This window comes from Neltuma alba, unplaced genomic scaffold (genome assembly GCF_004799145.2).
Source record: "Neltuma alba isolate B1F8T4 unplaced genomic scaffold, ASM479914v2 tig00011561_pilon, whole genome shotgun sequence".
In the NCBI taxonomy this organism is placed as follows: domain Eukaryota; kingdom Viridiplantae; phylum Streptophyta; class Magnoliopsida; order Fabales; family Fabaceae; genus Neltuma; species Neltuma alba.
This window is the reverse complement of record NW_021636219.1, coordinates 396,616-412,470: the sequence shown is the minus strand read 5'-3', so window position 1 is coordinate 412,470 and position 15,855 is coordinate 396,616. Positions and strand designations below refer to the sequence as shown.

The window sequence follows — 15,855 nt, the reverse complement described above, 5'->3', positions numbered from 1 at the left end:
ATTGCTAAGAATTTTACAGAAGTTAAGACATTTCGAGAACTATTTCATGATTCACAAATTTTAAATCTTTCTCCCAAAAACAATGTGATACCCCGCAACTATTTTATAATTTTTTGGTTGCAAGATCCATATCTAATTAATAAAATTGTTAAGAATATTATTTCATAAGATTCTATTTTTCTTTAATGGAATTTGTATTATAATTACTATTACTACTATAACTTACTATTATATAAAAATCTTTGGGAACAGTTTAAGACTCGAATTATGTTTTTCCTTTTAGGACAGAAACATTTATAGCGAAAGCTGATCATAAAATAAAAGAAACACTTGCTCAAACACAATGTTGGGATAAAATTAGTCATAGCTTAGCCCTGCTTGATGTCTCTTGGCATAAACGCCGACGTTGAGTTGGTCTTGACTGTTTAAAAACGAGCACGGGTCATGATAAAGAAGGCGCAGCGGAATGCAATGCAAATTTCCCATTCTCTCATTTTCTGACCCTTCCTCATCGTTTCAAACGCGCGCGTATTTCTAGTCCCTCCTTATTTTTCGCTTGGAAAGGATTCTGACCAGAGGAATTCGGGTTTCTTCTTTTCCATTTTCAATTCAAAGACTCTTCTCTCCAAGTCGTATTTTTTCTTCGGATTCTGTGAAGATATTATACATAATCTTGGGTACCAATCTTGGATCTCTCCCTTTCTTCCCCCTCTTTTGCTTCATTTTCTGGGATTTGATTTCTGATTCAGATTTGTATCTTGATCTGTTTTCTTTTGAATTAGATCCCAGTAACCGAAAATGGATAATGGGGATCTTGATGGCAGTGGAGAAGATGAGTTTCATGGGCAGAGGGGTCGCAAGTACCGGCCCGTGTTGGCCAACGATCGTGCCGTGCTTGAGATGTCTTCCATGGATCCTGGATCGTCGTCTTCTTCGTATCCCAATCAACCTGCTTCAGTCAAGTAAGTTTATTTTCTTGCTGCTGTGACTTTTCCTTGAGCACCTTGGCATGTTATTGTTAGGGGGGGAACAGGGGCATTATGGTTGTAGAGACATTGCGTGTTGAAACGCGAGAAAGGGCATGAGACCCCCATCGTATAATCAGAGCTTAGCTTTTATGATGCATAACAGGGCGTGGGTTTACATGTTTGTTTTTTCCAGCACCGTTTTGTCAATCACTTTATAATGTGAAATTGCAATCCTCAGAGTTTGTCTACTCAGGTTGTTAATGTGGCACAAATAATACGAATGCGATTGGGTTGTCAGTAATTAAAAATGCCACTTCCTTACGTTGAATTTGTCTGGGCTTAGAATTCCAAGTTTGACTGGTCTTGTGTTGTTCTAGAACAATTAATATAAATGCGGGTGCAAATGTGGGTTCTGATGCGAAAGAAGGGAACTCTCCTCGTCATGCACAGGCTAATGGAATGCAAGGGGAATCCAAATTGGAATTGTTTGGTTTTGATTCTCTTGTCAACATTCTTGGGCTCAAAAGGTATGGAAGCTCTTTATTATTGTATACAACTCATATTCTTCTCGAACAAGTTGTTTCTTTTCCCTTTTCAAGCTGCTGTTATTAGTGCTCTCTGCTCAAATACTGCACTCACGTCTGTTCTGTTAATCTTACAATTAGTACTGTCTTTTCTGTTTCTAAATGGAAAGGGAATTGAGTTTGTGAACTTTTATTTGGTTCTTGAAAGTTAAGTTATTAACCCTTTTAATTGACGGTTAAGTGATTGACCCTTTTAATTGACTAGTCTTCTCTTGATCCAGTATGACTGGAGAGCAGCTTCAACAGCCATCTAGTCCTAGAGATGGTGAGAATATTTCCATCACAGTTGGGCAGCCAAGGGTATGCTAATTTCTGAAGAAACTTCTTATTTTCAATTTATCTTGTTTTTTTCATTTGATATTGATATCATAATTCAAATATGGTCCATGCTAGTGTGTTATAATTTGCATCGTACTTCTTTTTATGTGATGAATTTACAGAACAAGAATGTTAGAAGCAGGAATGTTTATGTGCGATTATTTTGTGTTTTTAATGATTTAGTTTCTCGGATGATTGTTGTGACTTGTGACAAATATATGCTTTTTGAAATCTTCTACAATCTCATTCATGAACAATGGTCCCTTCAGTATGCTTTTTGTCTATTTAATCAATTAATAAGTTTATTTGTAGGAAGATCAGGGTCTTCTTCCTAGGAGAAGAAAGTGGTGATATGCATTTAGAGACTATAATTCCCCCCCCCCCTGCTGCGAACATGATTAAGATTGTGCGGAAGAATAATTTTGGGTTTATTTATTTATGTGTAATTCATCATACTCCTTTCTTCAAGATTTAATACTGTTTTGGATTTGTCACTTCAAATGAAAAATTGGTATGGTTATGAGTAAAATTTCATATCATTTGTTGATATGCTTCTTTTCCTTTTTTTCCCCTGACCACTCATAACCATCATGCAGCCTGCAGGTCCCCAGCTTGGAACATTGATGGGTGTATTCATTCCGTGCTTGCAAAGCATATTGGGAATTATCTATTACATTCGGTTCTCTTGGTAACTTGTATATTGCTTTAATTCTTATCCTTTCAGTGTTAATTCCTCGTTACTGTTCTATTTAAAAAAAAAAAAATCCCTCTTGTTACTGTTCTATTAAAAACATAAGTTTTCTCATAGAATAATGTCGTTGCGATATGAAAAGATCCTTTTTTTCTTAGAATATAGAGATCAGTTATTTTGTTGTATTTCATAATTTCTTGGAGGATTATTTTTCAAGTTTCCTGTAAGGATGAAACAATCTAAATGCAACCCTTGTTCACTTGATGAATAAATTTTGGGCGTATTTTTGTTAGTGCAGAGCTGATGTTTGTTTCCTTTTTCTTTAGATTCAAAATAATGTCATGATTTTAGCAGTTTGTATATTTAACCTGAACTTAGATAATCTATATACATATGTTATGATGCTGATCTTATAATTTTGCATAGATTATCCTTAGTTATTACTAACGTGAATGGCCAGGAGTATATATTGATTATTATGGGTACCATAAGGGGAAGTTTGATATGTTATTGGGATGGATTGGATGTTATCAAAGCTATCGTGTAGTGACTAGTGATTAAAGCAGGGTTCTTCAAGTTGCATTTCTTATGCAGTGAGTCAGAGTGGCTGCCTAATTAGGCAGTCTGTTTGAAAACAGAACTTCTAAATCAAGTCATTTAACAATACACAAAATATAAAACAACGCTATATTGCAATTTAAGTCAAGACAAAGGATTGGGATGTTAAAAGTAATACAGAAGACAAATCAACAGCATAAAACCATAGATTCACAGTGCACAAGCAGAAGAGTGTGAATAATGGCATGAAAGAGAGGCAAAAGTACTAGCAAGTTATATAAGGGAGAAAATTTGTAAAGAACCTAAACTAGTCCTCCTCATCTATATTCACCTGTCCATCATCATTGATGCTCTCATCTTCATCTAGCTTTCTAGAATATTTCTGACAACACAGCTGTCTTTTCCTGTAAAACAGGGAACCTTTCAATTAGAAGGCTATTTTACTAATAAGAAACCCTTCATGTGGCCCTTTCTCTTTAGATATGCATTTTATCTTTCAAGATTTTTTTTTTGCTGCATTAAAGCTAGCTCTTTGTGCTGTTTGGAAAGCACTGAATTTGTCCATATCTTGGAGAATTCTTTTGGCAGCATTATAGTTTGGTCCTTGGAATTACTCTCTGTTAGATGATGTGTTGTGGAATTGGCAAGGGCATCGTTCAGGAAATTTTCGCCTAACTTTAACCAGCTACTAAAGGGGGAAAAGCAAGACATTTATGGTCTGAGATAATTTTTTTTTTTCCTGCTGGGAATTCTTTCCTTTTTGCCAGAGTCAACATGTGCATAATCTGACGATGCCTAAACTGAACCCAAGTAAAATGTAGATGTGGAGAAGCCCATGACACAACTCAGCAGCTAGCTTGAAAGTTGAATAAATATTACTTTCCGAAGTAATTTCCATGAAATATATTTTGTTTTTCCCCTTGTGCCTGAAACTCCTATGTAGAGAATTGTATTATAAGTGGATTACAACTTTACACAAATAGGTCACCCATGATATATCTATTTATGTATCAAGGGAGAAAGGCTTATGCTAAATTTATGATTGTCTTGCTATATTTAAGCATTGTGACACAAAGTTAGAAAGATATCTCTTGAGCAGTTCACTCCTTACCAAGGTGTAATTACAGAATACCATATTAGAAATCTATCATCTCATTTCTCAACTTCTCCTGGGTTAGATTTTTCTCTTGGCTTCCTTCTGGGTTTAAGTGAGTGGGACTATGAGGTCATTTCTCTATCTGTTTTGCAAACAGATCCCATTCAAATTTTGTAATCCAATCCAAGTTATGAGAACAATAATTTTACATTTATAACATTGCTCTGATGGTGATTTAATTTTTTCTTTTTAACCAGGCTTTGAATAAATCTGTTGTAAAAAAGGCCCGCAAGCTTGAGCTTGTAGTAGATTTAGTATTTATGATTTATTTATTTGACACTGCATATTATCTAGACACTGTAGTTTTTAGCTTTTATGATTTTGGAGTTAATAAAATTGAATGACGTTGTTACCATCATTCTAACCATAATTTAGATGTTTTCTTTTCCATGAACATCCAAATTGTAGGATTGTTGGTATGGCTGGCATAGCAGAGTCGTTGTTGCTTGTTACTTTATGTGGCTCCTGTACTTTTCTAACCTCAATATCACTGAGTGCTATTGCAACCAATGGTGCCATGAAGGTATATGCTATTACCGAATTAAGCTTATGTTTCTTCGATTTGACCACTACCTTCCCACTTCTAATCTGATTCAATTTTTTGAACACAAATAATTATACTTCAGAGAACATGCTATTTTTTTAAATTATCATAGAGGATTAGTATAAATTCAATATCCCTTTTGGTTCAAATCATCATAGAGGATATTGTTTTAAAAGTAAAATTTGTGATTAGTGTGGAAAAAACAGTTGCTGTCATGTCTTGCCCTCTCTATAAACTTACTCTGGTAGCTGAGTTCATCTTGACTGGGAAATAATACGCTCTTTCTTTATATAAGTATTTAAACATATTTGAAGTTAAAAGGGTTCTTTTTGCAGTTTTTATTAACATGTCAAGAACATTTTCTGACAACTAAAATGAATATGTTGAGAAAAATTATAAATTTCTATGCATAAAAGTTCTGTAATAAAATAGCAATTTCTGTTTTGAGATAGCTGCTAGAATTTGGGACTGCTTACACTGTTCATTGATGGAAATAATTTTTTGGCTCTCGTTTTTGCACTTTTGTAGGGTGGTGGACCATACTATCTCATTGGTCGTGCTCTTGGTCCAGAAGTTGGAGTTAGCATTGGTCTTTGTTTCTTTCTGGGGAACGCAGTTGCTGGAGCCCTGTAAGTGTGAACTATGAGATTTTTTTCCTATTGCTATATGACCTGCCTGCTAAGTCTCTTAAGATTCAAGAGGAAGACTGAATGAAGACTTGCCTAATTGTGTTTTTTTTTTTATTTATTTATTATGGTTCTAGTTATGTGTTGGGAGCTGTAGAAACTTTTTTGAAAGCAGTGCCTAAAGCTGGGATTTTTGGAGGTAATGGCAGAATTTACTTTAATTTGGAATGATGGGGTTCTATTTCATTTTATCTAGGGCAAATTATACTCTTAGGTCCAATAATTTTATTCAATTTTCAACTTGGTCCTTGTAATGTAAAATTTTGTAATTGAACTGTTAAAGTTTACAATTTTAATGTATTCCCTCTTGTTAACTTATTACGAGTGTTTATTAAATTTTGTTGACATAGTAATATATTATCTTGATGCTTATGTATGATTTAATAACAATATTAAGGGTAATGAAGTAGAGTTAACTCACATATGGCAAACAATTAGCAAAAGTATAATAACAAGGACTAAATGTTAAATCATTTAAACTATAAGGACCAACTTAAAAATTGAGTGAAATTATAGGGGCCAAAAGTATTATTTCCGTTTTATTTCATACTTTTAATTCAAGTGTGTTTTTCTAGGTACGGCATTCATGAGGTACTATTATTTATGTGATACTTTTCTTTATACGAAATTTGTTACATACTTCAGGAAGAGTATTAGCATCCATCTGTTGAAGGGAGAAATCTTCCTTTTGGATAGTTAATTTGAGCATAGTTCCCCTTATTTCAAGTCTGTTGAGTTTGTTGTATTTCTGTGACTGTTGTGGTATAAATAATGATTTTAAATAGATTGTGATACTTATAAAATGAATAGTGGAGAAAGAAAAGCGTGCAAGGCAAATGAGCTGTCTATATTAAATTATATCAAGCAAGACATCCATAAACACCATCAAATTTTCATGAGGTTTACACTACTCTGGGGAGTTACAAATATTGTTTCTTCACATATATTCCACATTCTTTAATGCTTTAAACTCACAAATTTCTTTGTGTGACATTTGCAGAGACTATCACGCAAGTTAATGGTACTGCCATTGCAGAACCGATACACGTTATAAGTTCCCATGATATGCAAATTTATGGAATTGTTGTGACTATTATATTATGCTTTATTGTATTTGGAGGTGTAAAGATCATTAATCGGGTTGCTCCTGCTTTTCTTATACCTGTTTTGTTCTCGCTGGCCTGCATATTCATGGGGATTTTCTTGGCAAGAAAGGATAAGCCTGCAGGTGCGTTCCTCACTGGGTTGGACTGACTTTTGTTTCTTGTGAACTTCCTCTTTGATACCGAACTATTTTTTAATGAGTGCGTTCTTCAGTTTTTGATGATTTATGGTACGCATGATTTGACATCATTTAATACTTTGCCTGGAGAACATGTAGAGTAATTCTATTATTTGCATTCTGATGTACCTGGTGTCATTGCACCTAAAGGAATGAGTAGCCCAAATACAGAGAAAAATAGTTAGATGTAGGTGGGGCAAAATATAGAATATTCTATTTTAACTGTGTGAAATGGCTTGTGAGTATGTGGGCGGGGAGTGTGTTGTGGATAGTATTTCAGCTGGAGAATGGAATGTAGAGGGGTTGGATGATCAATTGGCTTGGCAGAGAGTCTCTAGTTTCTTGAATACTAGCGGAGTTTCTTTGTTTTTCGTCCTGTTATTTTCTTGTTTCTTGTATATTCAGCATTGCTGCCTCCTGCTATTGGCCCATTGTCCATCTTCCTTAATGGACAACGATAGCATTTTTTTCCCCCAATTAATAATGCCAACTTTGGTTCATGCCCCCTAATCTTTATGGGCATGGAAAGTGGCGGTGCACAACCCTCTCCAAAAAGTTAGTTATTAAAGTTTGAGAACCGATCCACTTAAGTACCCCCTCCATTGCTTTAATATACATGCCAAATTTTATAACCAGAGTCCATTTATTTTTCCTAGCATGTCAAACGTAGTTTAAGCTTATCCCATTCTTTTTCATGTGAGACATTCCTTAAAGAGTCCTTCTAGGATACCATATGGGCCCTTATTGTGGGACCTAGACATCCCATGCTACCTTGATCTCCAACACGTTCTCAAAATGCTAGACTCGACTCTATTTTTAAGGACAATATACATCACTTCATATTTTATGACATCATAAATTGTTGATTAGTTGATGCTATCGCATCCCCCTGATCTCATTAGAAGTGTAAAGAGTTATAACTTCTGCAGTGCATTTGTTGTGCTAAGGGCTCAGTTTGTTGCATAGGCTACATGAAACTGTGATAGGATTCCAAGTCAGCATGGCTACCCAGTAATCTACCAGAGGGGAAAAAAAAAGAGGAAGACCGAAGTTTGAATTAATTTGAATGTCTTATTTTATTAGTCCTTGATTCTTTATTTTATTGTCAGCTAGCTAAAGAAGTGAGCGGATATGACTGTAGGGGTTTACCAGATCTTGTTTCTGGTACTTTAGGTGTCCCAGATTTTATTTCCTTTGTAATTCTCTTCTATGAATATCCTAGTCAATTTCTATGCTTGGAGAGGTTGGGAAATAAACACATAATTTTGATTCAATAGGATATTCTCTTTTTGGTGGCCATTCAGAGCAGTAGAGTGAGCATAGGAATTTATCCTTGGCTATTAGGGATTTGTAAGTGAGATCTTTACCTCAGCCCTTAGTAGATTATCTATCAGCTTTATCTTTTCAGTCTTTTATTTTCCAGTATTCAGTGCTTAACAAATTGTAGTGACAATTTTGAAAACCGTGATGTAGCAAATAATGACTACTATGCATAAAAGAATTATACTTGGATAGAATTTTATGAAAAACCCTAATGACATGGTAGTCATTCACTAAGCACATCATCAATTACTTGTAATATCTCCTGTACTGAAAGGCTGAGGAATCCTCTAAATGATTTGATGCTTACAAGTTTTGGCCATGCCATCATTGATGTAATTTTGTTTGTGCTGCCATTACCTCTCAAACAGAGACGATATGGCTCAATAATTGATTTTCTTTGGCCAAACGTGCTCCTGAAGTTCTTGCCATAAATGGGAATGCCTCAGTCTTCTCTGTGGTGTGATGAACTATAGCACTAGCCATTAGCAATTAAGAAATAAGAAAGCACTCTAAAGGATAAAATTTTTTGAATGGAAGTGAATTGCGACAATAGAAAGGATAAGAAGTCAGGACACCGATGATTATTAATTGTTTGATCAAAGATATTTTGTCGAGGGAAGAAAGTCTTGGCATGCAGCCATTGTAATTTTGCTTATGCTACCATTATTCCTCAAACAGAGATGATATGAACTCATTTTGGAATCTGAAGTGGTGCAACCAAGTTGCTCTGCCATGCCTGATTATTGAATCAAGTTCCCAAACTTTTAAGTGAATGTAGTGAGAGTATTTTCATAGGAGTCAGGCTCTTTTTGTTTTAAAACTATTGTGCATATAGCTTAGGATATGAATCATATTCCATAATTTTTTTTATGGCTGTCTTCTGTAATTTGTGCTGTAGTTTTTATTGGATAAACTGCAATTTATGCCTTTTTTGCATTAGCGTGATATGGTTCTTTATAATATTTTCCTTTTTATTGCATGCACCTTGAATGTGGAGGTTCTAGTTTTGATTTAGGCTGGTCTATTCTGACATCTGTGCGATGGAATGTCTTCAATTCTTATTCTTATTATCCCATGTTTTCTCTTGCATTTGTTATTTAGATGGAATCACGGGACTGAGTTTGGAGACATTTAAAGAAAATTGGAGTTCAGATTATCAAAAGACTGATGCCAATGGAATTCCCGATGCTAATGGATCAGTAACCTGGGGTTTCAAGTAAGATAAATAGCTTTTGCTTACTTATTCATATATTTATTTCCTTTGTTTTATTTTTGGGAACTACTGCCACTCCAGCTTTGTGATATAGCTAGACGTATTTATAGAACTATTCCTGAGCCTTTGCCTCACCACAAAAGTTTTCGGGTTCAAATAGTACTGGAGCCTTGATTAAATATAAGGAGTTTGATTTTTATTACCTCATTTTTGTTATTGACGCTAATTTCTTCAAAGAGATGGTGGGCGGTGGTCCTGTGATTCTCTACACTTCAGATGGCTGTTGCATGCTCAAGGGGATAGAAATTCTTGTGTCTAAAAGTTTATACTTTTTGATAAAAATGGTCTTTGAGTGACATATTTGACCTCTTGATTTTACACTGTTAACAATCAACACAAGTGTAAGGTTATGCCACCAATTTCTAGAATATGCCAATTTCAGTCGGGATCCCTTTAATCTAGAAAAGTGAATAGATATTTATATTCACTCAAGGACCATTTGGAGAGAGATATAGAGAAAATAATGGATGAGCATAATGATGATATGTAGATGCCCTCCGTAGCCAAATTCTTCTGTGTTACCCGCTCTGAGAATGATTGAATACTTGAATGTAGCAGATCCCATTAATGCAAATTTGACCTCCACTGTATTCGCAAATGATTTCATTAACAAGTTCTTTATCCAAACAGGTTTTAATTTTCCTTTAGTGATATATTTGACCTCTTAATTATACACTGTTAATGACTAATGCAAGTGTAAGATTATGCCACCAATTTCTTCACTGGGCAAGTCCTTTTTTAATTTGGATCCCTTAGATTTTCAAAAATAAAATATGTTGCATTCAGAGAGAGATATAGAGACAGGAGTTGATGGGTGTGATGATGAGATGTGTGGCCCATACAAAAACCTCATTCTTCTATGGTATTCTCTGAGCATGAATGCCAGATATCCAAATTATGCAAATTTGGATGTATTGGCAAATGATTTCATTAACTAGTTATTTTTCCCAATATGTTTAATTGGGGTCCTGGGCTTTTCACTTGATGGATCGTATGACTAATAAAGCAGGAAGAGGGCTAGTGGGTCAGAAGAGCCCCCCCCCCCCCCCAACTTTTTTTTTTTCTTTCTTTGCTTCCAGTTCCCTTCCTTCCTTTTTTTTTTGGGGGGGTGGGGGGTGGTTGGGAAGTATTAGGGGGGTTTAAACCCGGGACCTCTGCTTATAACTCCCCATCCCCAATAGATCTAACCTCAACTGACTCAACAGACGACACCATGTCAAATGCGCCTCAAGTGACTCAAAATATTCTGTCAAATGCCTGCAAAATCATTTTTTTGGAGAGTCTGTTGTATATTAAAGTACAACTAAACTACTACGGTATCTTTAGGAATGACAATGGTTTGAAATACCCCTTTAACTTGGAAGGTGGTTGGAATTGTAAGAGTTTAGCGTGCAAATGTTTAGGAGAATGATGTTCAAAGACTATGGAGGAAGGTGATAGAGGCAAGTTATGTAGAATTTGTTGAAATGACATTTTCCCCAAGTAATAATGACTTGCTATGTATGCTAACTACCAAGGAAAAATGACTTACAATGAGAAAAATGGGTGCCCAGATGGTCACTAAAAACAGTGCGGCAGGGAAGCAATCCATAAATTTCTATCTTAACCATCCCATTATGGGTCTTGTCAATAACAACCCCATCAGATGCTTTCTGGAACTTTAAGTTAAAGCCCAAACCCATTTGTATTTTGTGGGGCATGCACTGCACTGGATGTGACTTAGGCACCACCCTAGTTAAAGTTATAGTTATTCATTTCAAGACTAACTCTTTCTTTTTCTCTTTTCCCTGACTGTAGTTCCTTCTCCTTCCAGTTCATTGGTTGGGCTCTTTTTCCCAGCCGTGACGGGAATAATGGCAGGTTCAAATCGATCATCGTCTCTGAAAGATACTCAACAATCAATTCCTGTTGGAACCTTAGCTGCTACTCTTGCGACTTCTGCTATGTATCTGATTACTGTTTTCTTGTTTGGTTCTGTTGCAACGAGAAACAAGCTGTTAACAGATAGGTATGTTTTGGTTAAAAAGGGCTACTGTATCTTTGTTGTATTACATGCACCTGGGTCAAGTTTTAAGCATACATAGTGAGATGTTATATTGCTGTAAGTTGTCTTTGTATGTGTGGAAAAGATAAAGCTGTCTTGTTTTGACGTGGGATTTTGTGCAGGCTACTTACGGCTACCATTGCTTGGCCTTTTCCATCTTTAATCAAAATTGGGATTATTCTTTCAACTCTGGGCGCTGCTCTTCAGAGCCTGACGGGAGCCCCACGTTTGCTTGCAGCAATAGCCAATGATGATATTTTACCTGTTCTGAACTACTTCAAAACTGTGGATGGCAGTGAGCCTCACCTTGCTACACTTTTCACCGCTTTCCTCTGTATTGGGTGTGTCATAATTGGCAATCTGGATCTCATCACCCCAACAATAACTATGTTCTTCCTTCTATGTTATGCGGGTGTCAACTTGTCCTGCTTTCTTCTGGATCTGCTTGATGCTCCTAGTTGGCGTCCTCGGTGGACTTTTCACCACTGGAGCTTGTCTCTTTTTGGTGCATTACTTTGTGTAGGTATGTTATTTTCCTGTCTGCTTGTAGTTTAATTCTGTGATATTATAGTGCCTGCTGATCTCGAATCCCATGAAATTTTCTGACTAGATAATATTTCTACTAAAGCTTTTGCTATTTGAAATAGTGCTATTTTAATTTCTTACTAATCATTACGAACATAACATTTTAGTGTGACAGACACCGTTAAACATCAACATTAAAAAATAATTGAACCTGGACAAATGGGTATAAGTAATCCTTATCTGCAATTTATATTTGAAAATTTCATGTTTGGGATGATTCACTCTGGCTTGGGAATTCAGTGTTGGTGATGGTATTATTAGATTACGCAGATGTTAACATAATGTCCGCATGATGTGAGATTATTGGCCCCTGGATCTTTTGTAGTATTGTTTCGTGTGCAGAATAGAGAGCAATATAAAGAAGTCAGAGTGTATGTGGACCCACTTAATTTTCTATTTGCTCCTTTTCATCTTTCTTCCAAGTAAATGCTGTCCATTTTGTGGCTAATGCGTATGATCCAGATATGAAATTTCTGTATCTGCACTAATAAAAATACTAAGCTGGTTCTCTTGCATGACATATTGTTATTGATTTTCTGTACATGGAACGTTCTGTTAATGTGCACGCGTGCATGCACCCCATGGGCAAAGTGAAACCATGAGTTTAAGCTGTATTGATCTAGTTTAGTTGTTCAAGACCTGTATTGATCTAAAAAATTAGTTTAGTTGTTCAGTGGAGGATCATAAATGGTTTTATTATAATTTTTCAACACTTCTCACAAGTTTTACTTAGGTTTTGAAGCCTCTGCGTAACACATGCCCATTATATCATGTTTTGTAAGCTCAATCAATTACCAAAAATTTGCTAGCAAGGATTGCCTAGCCACTTAATCATAAAGGCTTTGGTAGCGTGTCTAGGATCGTAAGCTAATTTAAAAGTTCAAAGTGAAGGCTTATGAATAGTTTAATTATAATTCAACCATGCTCTATCAACATGGTCTGCTACTGCTACTGCTAGTATTCGTTAGATGTTTGCTACTGCTGCTGTTCTGCTTGTATTCATGTTGAAGTGGGTGTTGTGGTTGCTATTGTGCCTGTGGATAATTGTTTGTTTTGTTTTCAATGCAGTCATCATGTTCCTGATCTCTTGGTCATTCACAGTGGTGTCTTTAGCTCTTGCAAGCCTTATATACAAGTATGTCAGTATCAAAGGAAAGGCTGGGGACTGGGGAGATGGTTTTAAAAGTGCATATTTCCAATTAGCACTTCGCAGCCTTAGGTCACTTGGAGGTATATATCCTATATCTTTGACGCTGAATTTTTTTTTTTTTGTTTTGGGGGGGGGGGGGGTGGGGGAATGACACGGTTGATCTTTGGCATAATTGAACAGTTGCGTTGTGAACTGCTGATTGGATCGCTTGCAGACCTCTCTTCCGTGCAATAACCAATTCCTTTCTTTTCATGAGATATAGGATTCTGCATTAAAGTGGGTTGAGATACCTGGCCCAAAGGAAAGGGTGGATTGAGCCTAATTCCTAAATTTAGGTTGTGATCAATGATTGCAAATTGGTTATAATTACCTGCTAGGATAAATTACCCTTCCTTTTGTGTCACATGCACAGACACACATTTTTTTGGCGAACCATTCGGGCCCAACTCACCAAAAAAATTTTATTAGAAAAAGTCAATTATTCAAAAATGTAATTTTAAAGTTTATTTCGCTGTTATCTGTTTGTTGATAAGTACAGATTTAGTTTTTCCTCCCTAAAACTAGAATCAATTTATGGCAATGTTAATTTTTATTAATATAAATTTAACATAAGTTATTGTTGAAATTAAATTTTTAATTTAAAAGGAAAAAAACAATTATGTCACTATGTTCTTTGCTTTTAAGTTTTATTACTAAATAATTCTCTGATTTGCTGAATTTAGATAATTGACTATTTTATTCTGATATACGTTTTATATGATCCGAAGTATGGACATTAGAGGCCTTGACTAAAACAAGTGTACTGTGGTGTTTCTTTCAGTTTCAAGGGAGAGTGCAATTTTTTAAAATTAGGAGGGAAGATTGCGTAACTTTGCCATTTCTCTGTGAAGTGTGATTTTTTTTTCTACCGTGCATTTGTCAAAGTTTCCAAATGGCATTGCTTTCGTAGTTCTTCCGGTCATTTGTGCATGTCTAGTAATATATATTATGATGTTTTAATGTGCATGCAAATATGTAGTGTTGCATTTGCACGCGAATACTTTTTATATATGAACTTAAAGAAGTCATTGCATTTGCAGCAAGCCAAGTGCACCCAAAGAATTGGTATCCAATTCCTTTAATATTCTGCCGGCCTTGGGGCAAATTGCCAGAAAATGTACCTTGCCATCCCAAACTAGCAGACTTTGCTAACTGCATGAAAAAAAAAGGTAGAGGAATGTCCTTATTTGTCTCGATTTTGGATGGTGACTACCATGAATGTGCCGAAGATGCCAAGACTGCTTGCAGACAACTAAGTACCTACATTGATTACAAGAATTGTGAAGGAGTCGCTGAGATAGTTGTAGCCCCCAACATGTCAGAAGGCTTTCGTGGTATTATACAGACTATGGGCCTTGGCAATCTTAAGCCAAACATTGTCGTGATGCGCTATCCAGAAATATGGCGACGTGAGAACTTGACGGAGATCCCAGCAACCTTTGTTGGGATAATTAATGATTGCATTGTAGCAAACAAAGCAGTAGTCATAGTGAAGGGTCTTGATGAGTGGCCTAATGAGTACCAGAAGCAATACGGCACAATTGATTTGTATTGGATTGTGAGAGATGGTGGTTTAATGCTTCTTCTCTCCCAGCTTCTTCTTACGAAGAAGAGCTTTGAGAGTTGCAAGATTCAAGTTTTTTGCATTGCAGAAGAGGATGCAGATGCAGAGGTGCTGAAGGCTGATGTTAAGAAGTTTCTCTATGATCTTCGGATGCAAGCAGAAGTCTTTGTCATAACAATAAAATGGGATTCAACAATGGACGGTGGCGAGTCTCAGCAAGATGAATCATATGAAGCATTTACTAGCGCGCAGCGAAGAATCAGTGATTACTTGGCCGAAATGAAGGCAACAAAGCGGGACGATGCCCCTCTGATGGCTGACGGTAAGCCTGTGGTTGTGAATGAGAAGCAGGTGGAGAAGTTTCTTTACACAACATTGAAGCTGAATTCTACAATGCTGAAGTACTCAAGAATGGCAGCAGTTGTGCTGGTAAGCCTGCCTCCGCCTCCATTGAACCACCCTGCTTATTTCTATATGGAGTATATGGATCTGTTGCTGGAGAAGGTACCCAGGATTTTGATTGTAAGAGGATACCGTAGAGATGTTGTGACTCTATTCACATAGGTTATTTCTTTATTTTTATTTTCTTGGGTTGATTCTACACATAGAAGTTTATTTTAGGACAGTACATTGTAGCTCTCATTCGTAGATTTCCCTTACTACTCTTGCTCTGTAGCTCATTCTTCATACCAGTGTTCCTGCTGAATTAGATTTAATTCCTTCACACCATATTCAATAGGAGTTTTGAATTCGTAGCTAAATACATTCATATAATTTATTGAAAAGGGATTTACAAACAGTAGTCCACACAGACCAAAAGAGCAAACCCAAGTCGACCGATTCAACAGAAACAAGAGCATTGCCAAAATACCAGGATAAGATTGGAGCAATATTAAGATTCACACCTTGTACTCTGACACAAATGGTTAATTTCCAAGTCTAGAAGCTCTTGCATGCCTCTGGAACATCACACAATATGGCAGAGCCAAACCTTAAATCGGACGCATTTTCATACGTAATATGTTGGGCTTTAATACCAGCTATTTTGTCTAAAAAAAATAAAAAGATGTCAATCAAAGTATTTAATTGT

At 36.1% G+C, this 15,855-nt stretch overlaps 1 protein-coding gene across 2 annotated transcripts; it reads left to right on the top strand.

The window, feature by feature from the left end:
• Positions 1-471: 471 nt before the first annotated feature.
• On the top strand, positions 472-15,558 carry LOC114714991 (cation-chloride cotransporter 1). Of its 2 annotated transcripts, XM_028899781.1 has the most exons (14): positions 472-677; positions 783-962; positions 1,346-1,495; positions 1,774-1,852; positions 2,467-2,558; positions 4,684-4,798; positions 5,348-5,448; positions 5,583-5,644; positions 6,506-6,733; positions 9,212-9,326; positions 11,197-11,391; positions 11,550-11,950; positions 13,081-13,242; positions 14,242-15,558. In XM_028899781.1, exons 2-14 carry the CDS (start codon positions 799-801, stop codon positions 15,327-15,329), a joined length of 2,952 nt encoding a protein of 983 aa, XP_028755614.1. In that variant the 5' UTR covers positions 472-677; positions 783-798; the 3' UTR covers positions 15,330-15,558. The 2 variants fall into 2 exon arrangements, with proteins under 2 accessions (XP_028755614.1, XP_028755615.1); XM_028899782.1 differs by lacking the exons at positions 472-677; positions 783-962 and having other exon boundaries at positions 2,467-2,565.
• The last annotated feature ends 297 nt before the right edge of the window (positions 15,559-15,855 follow it).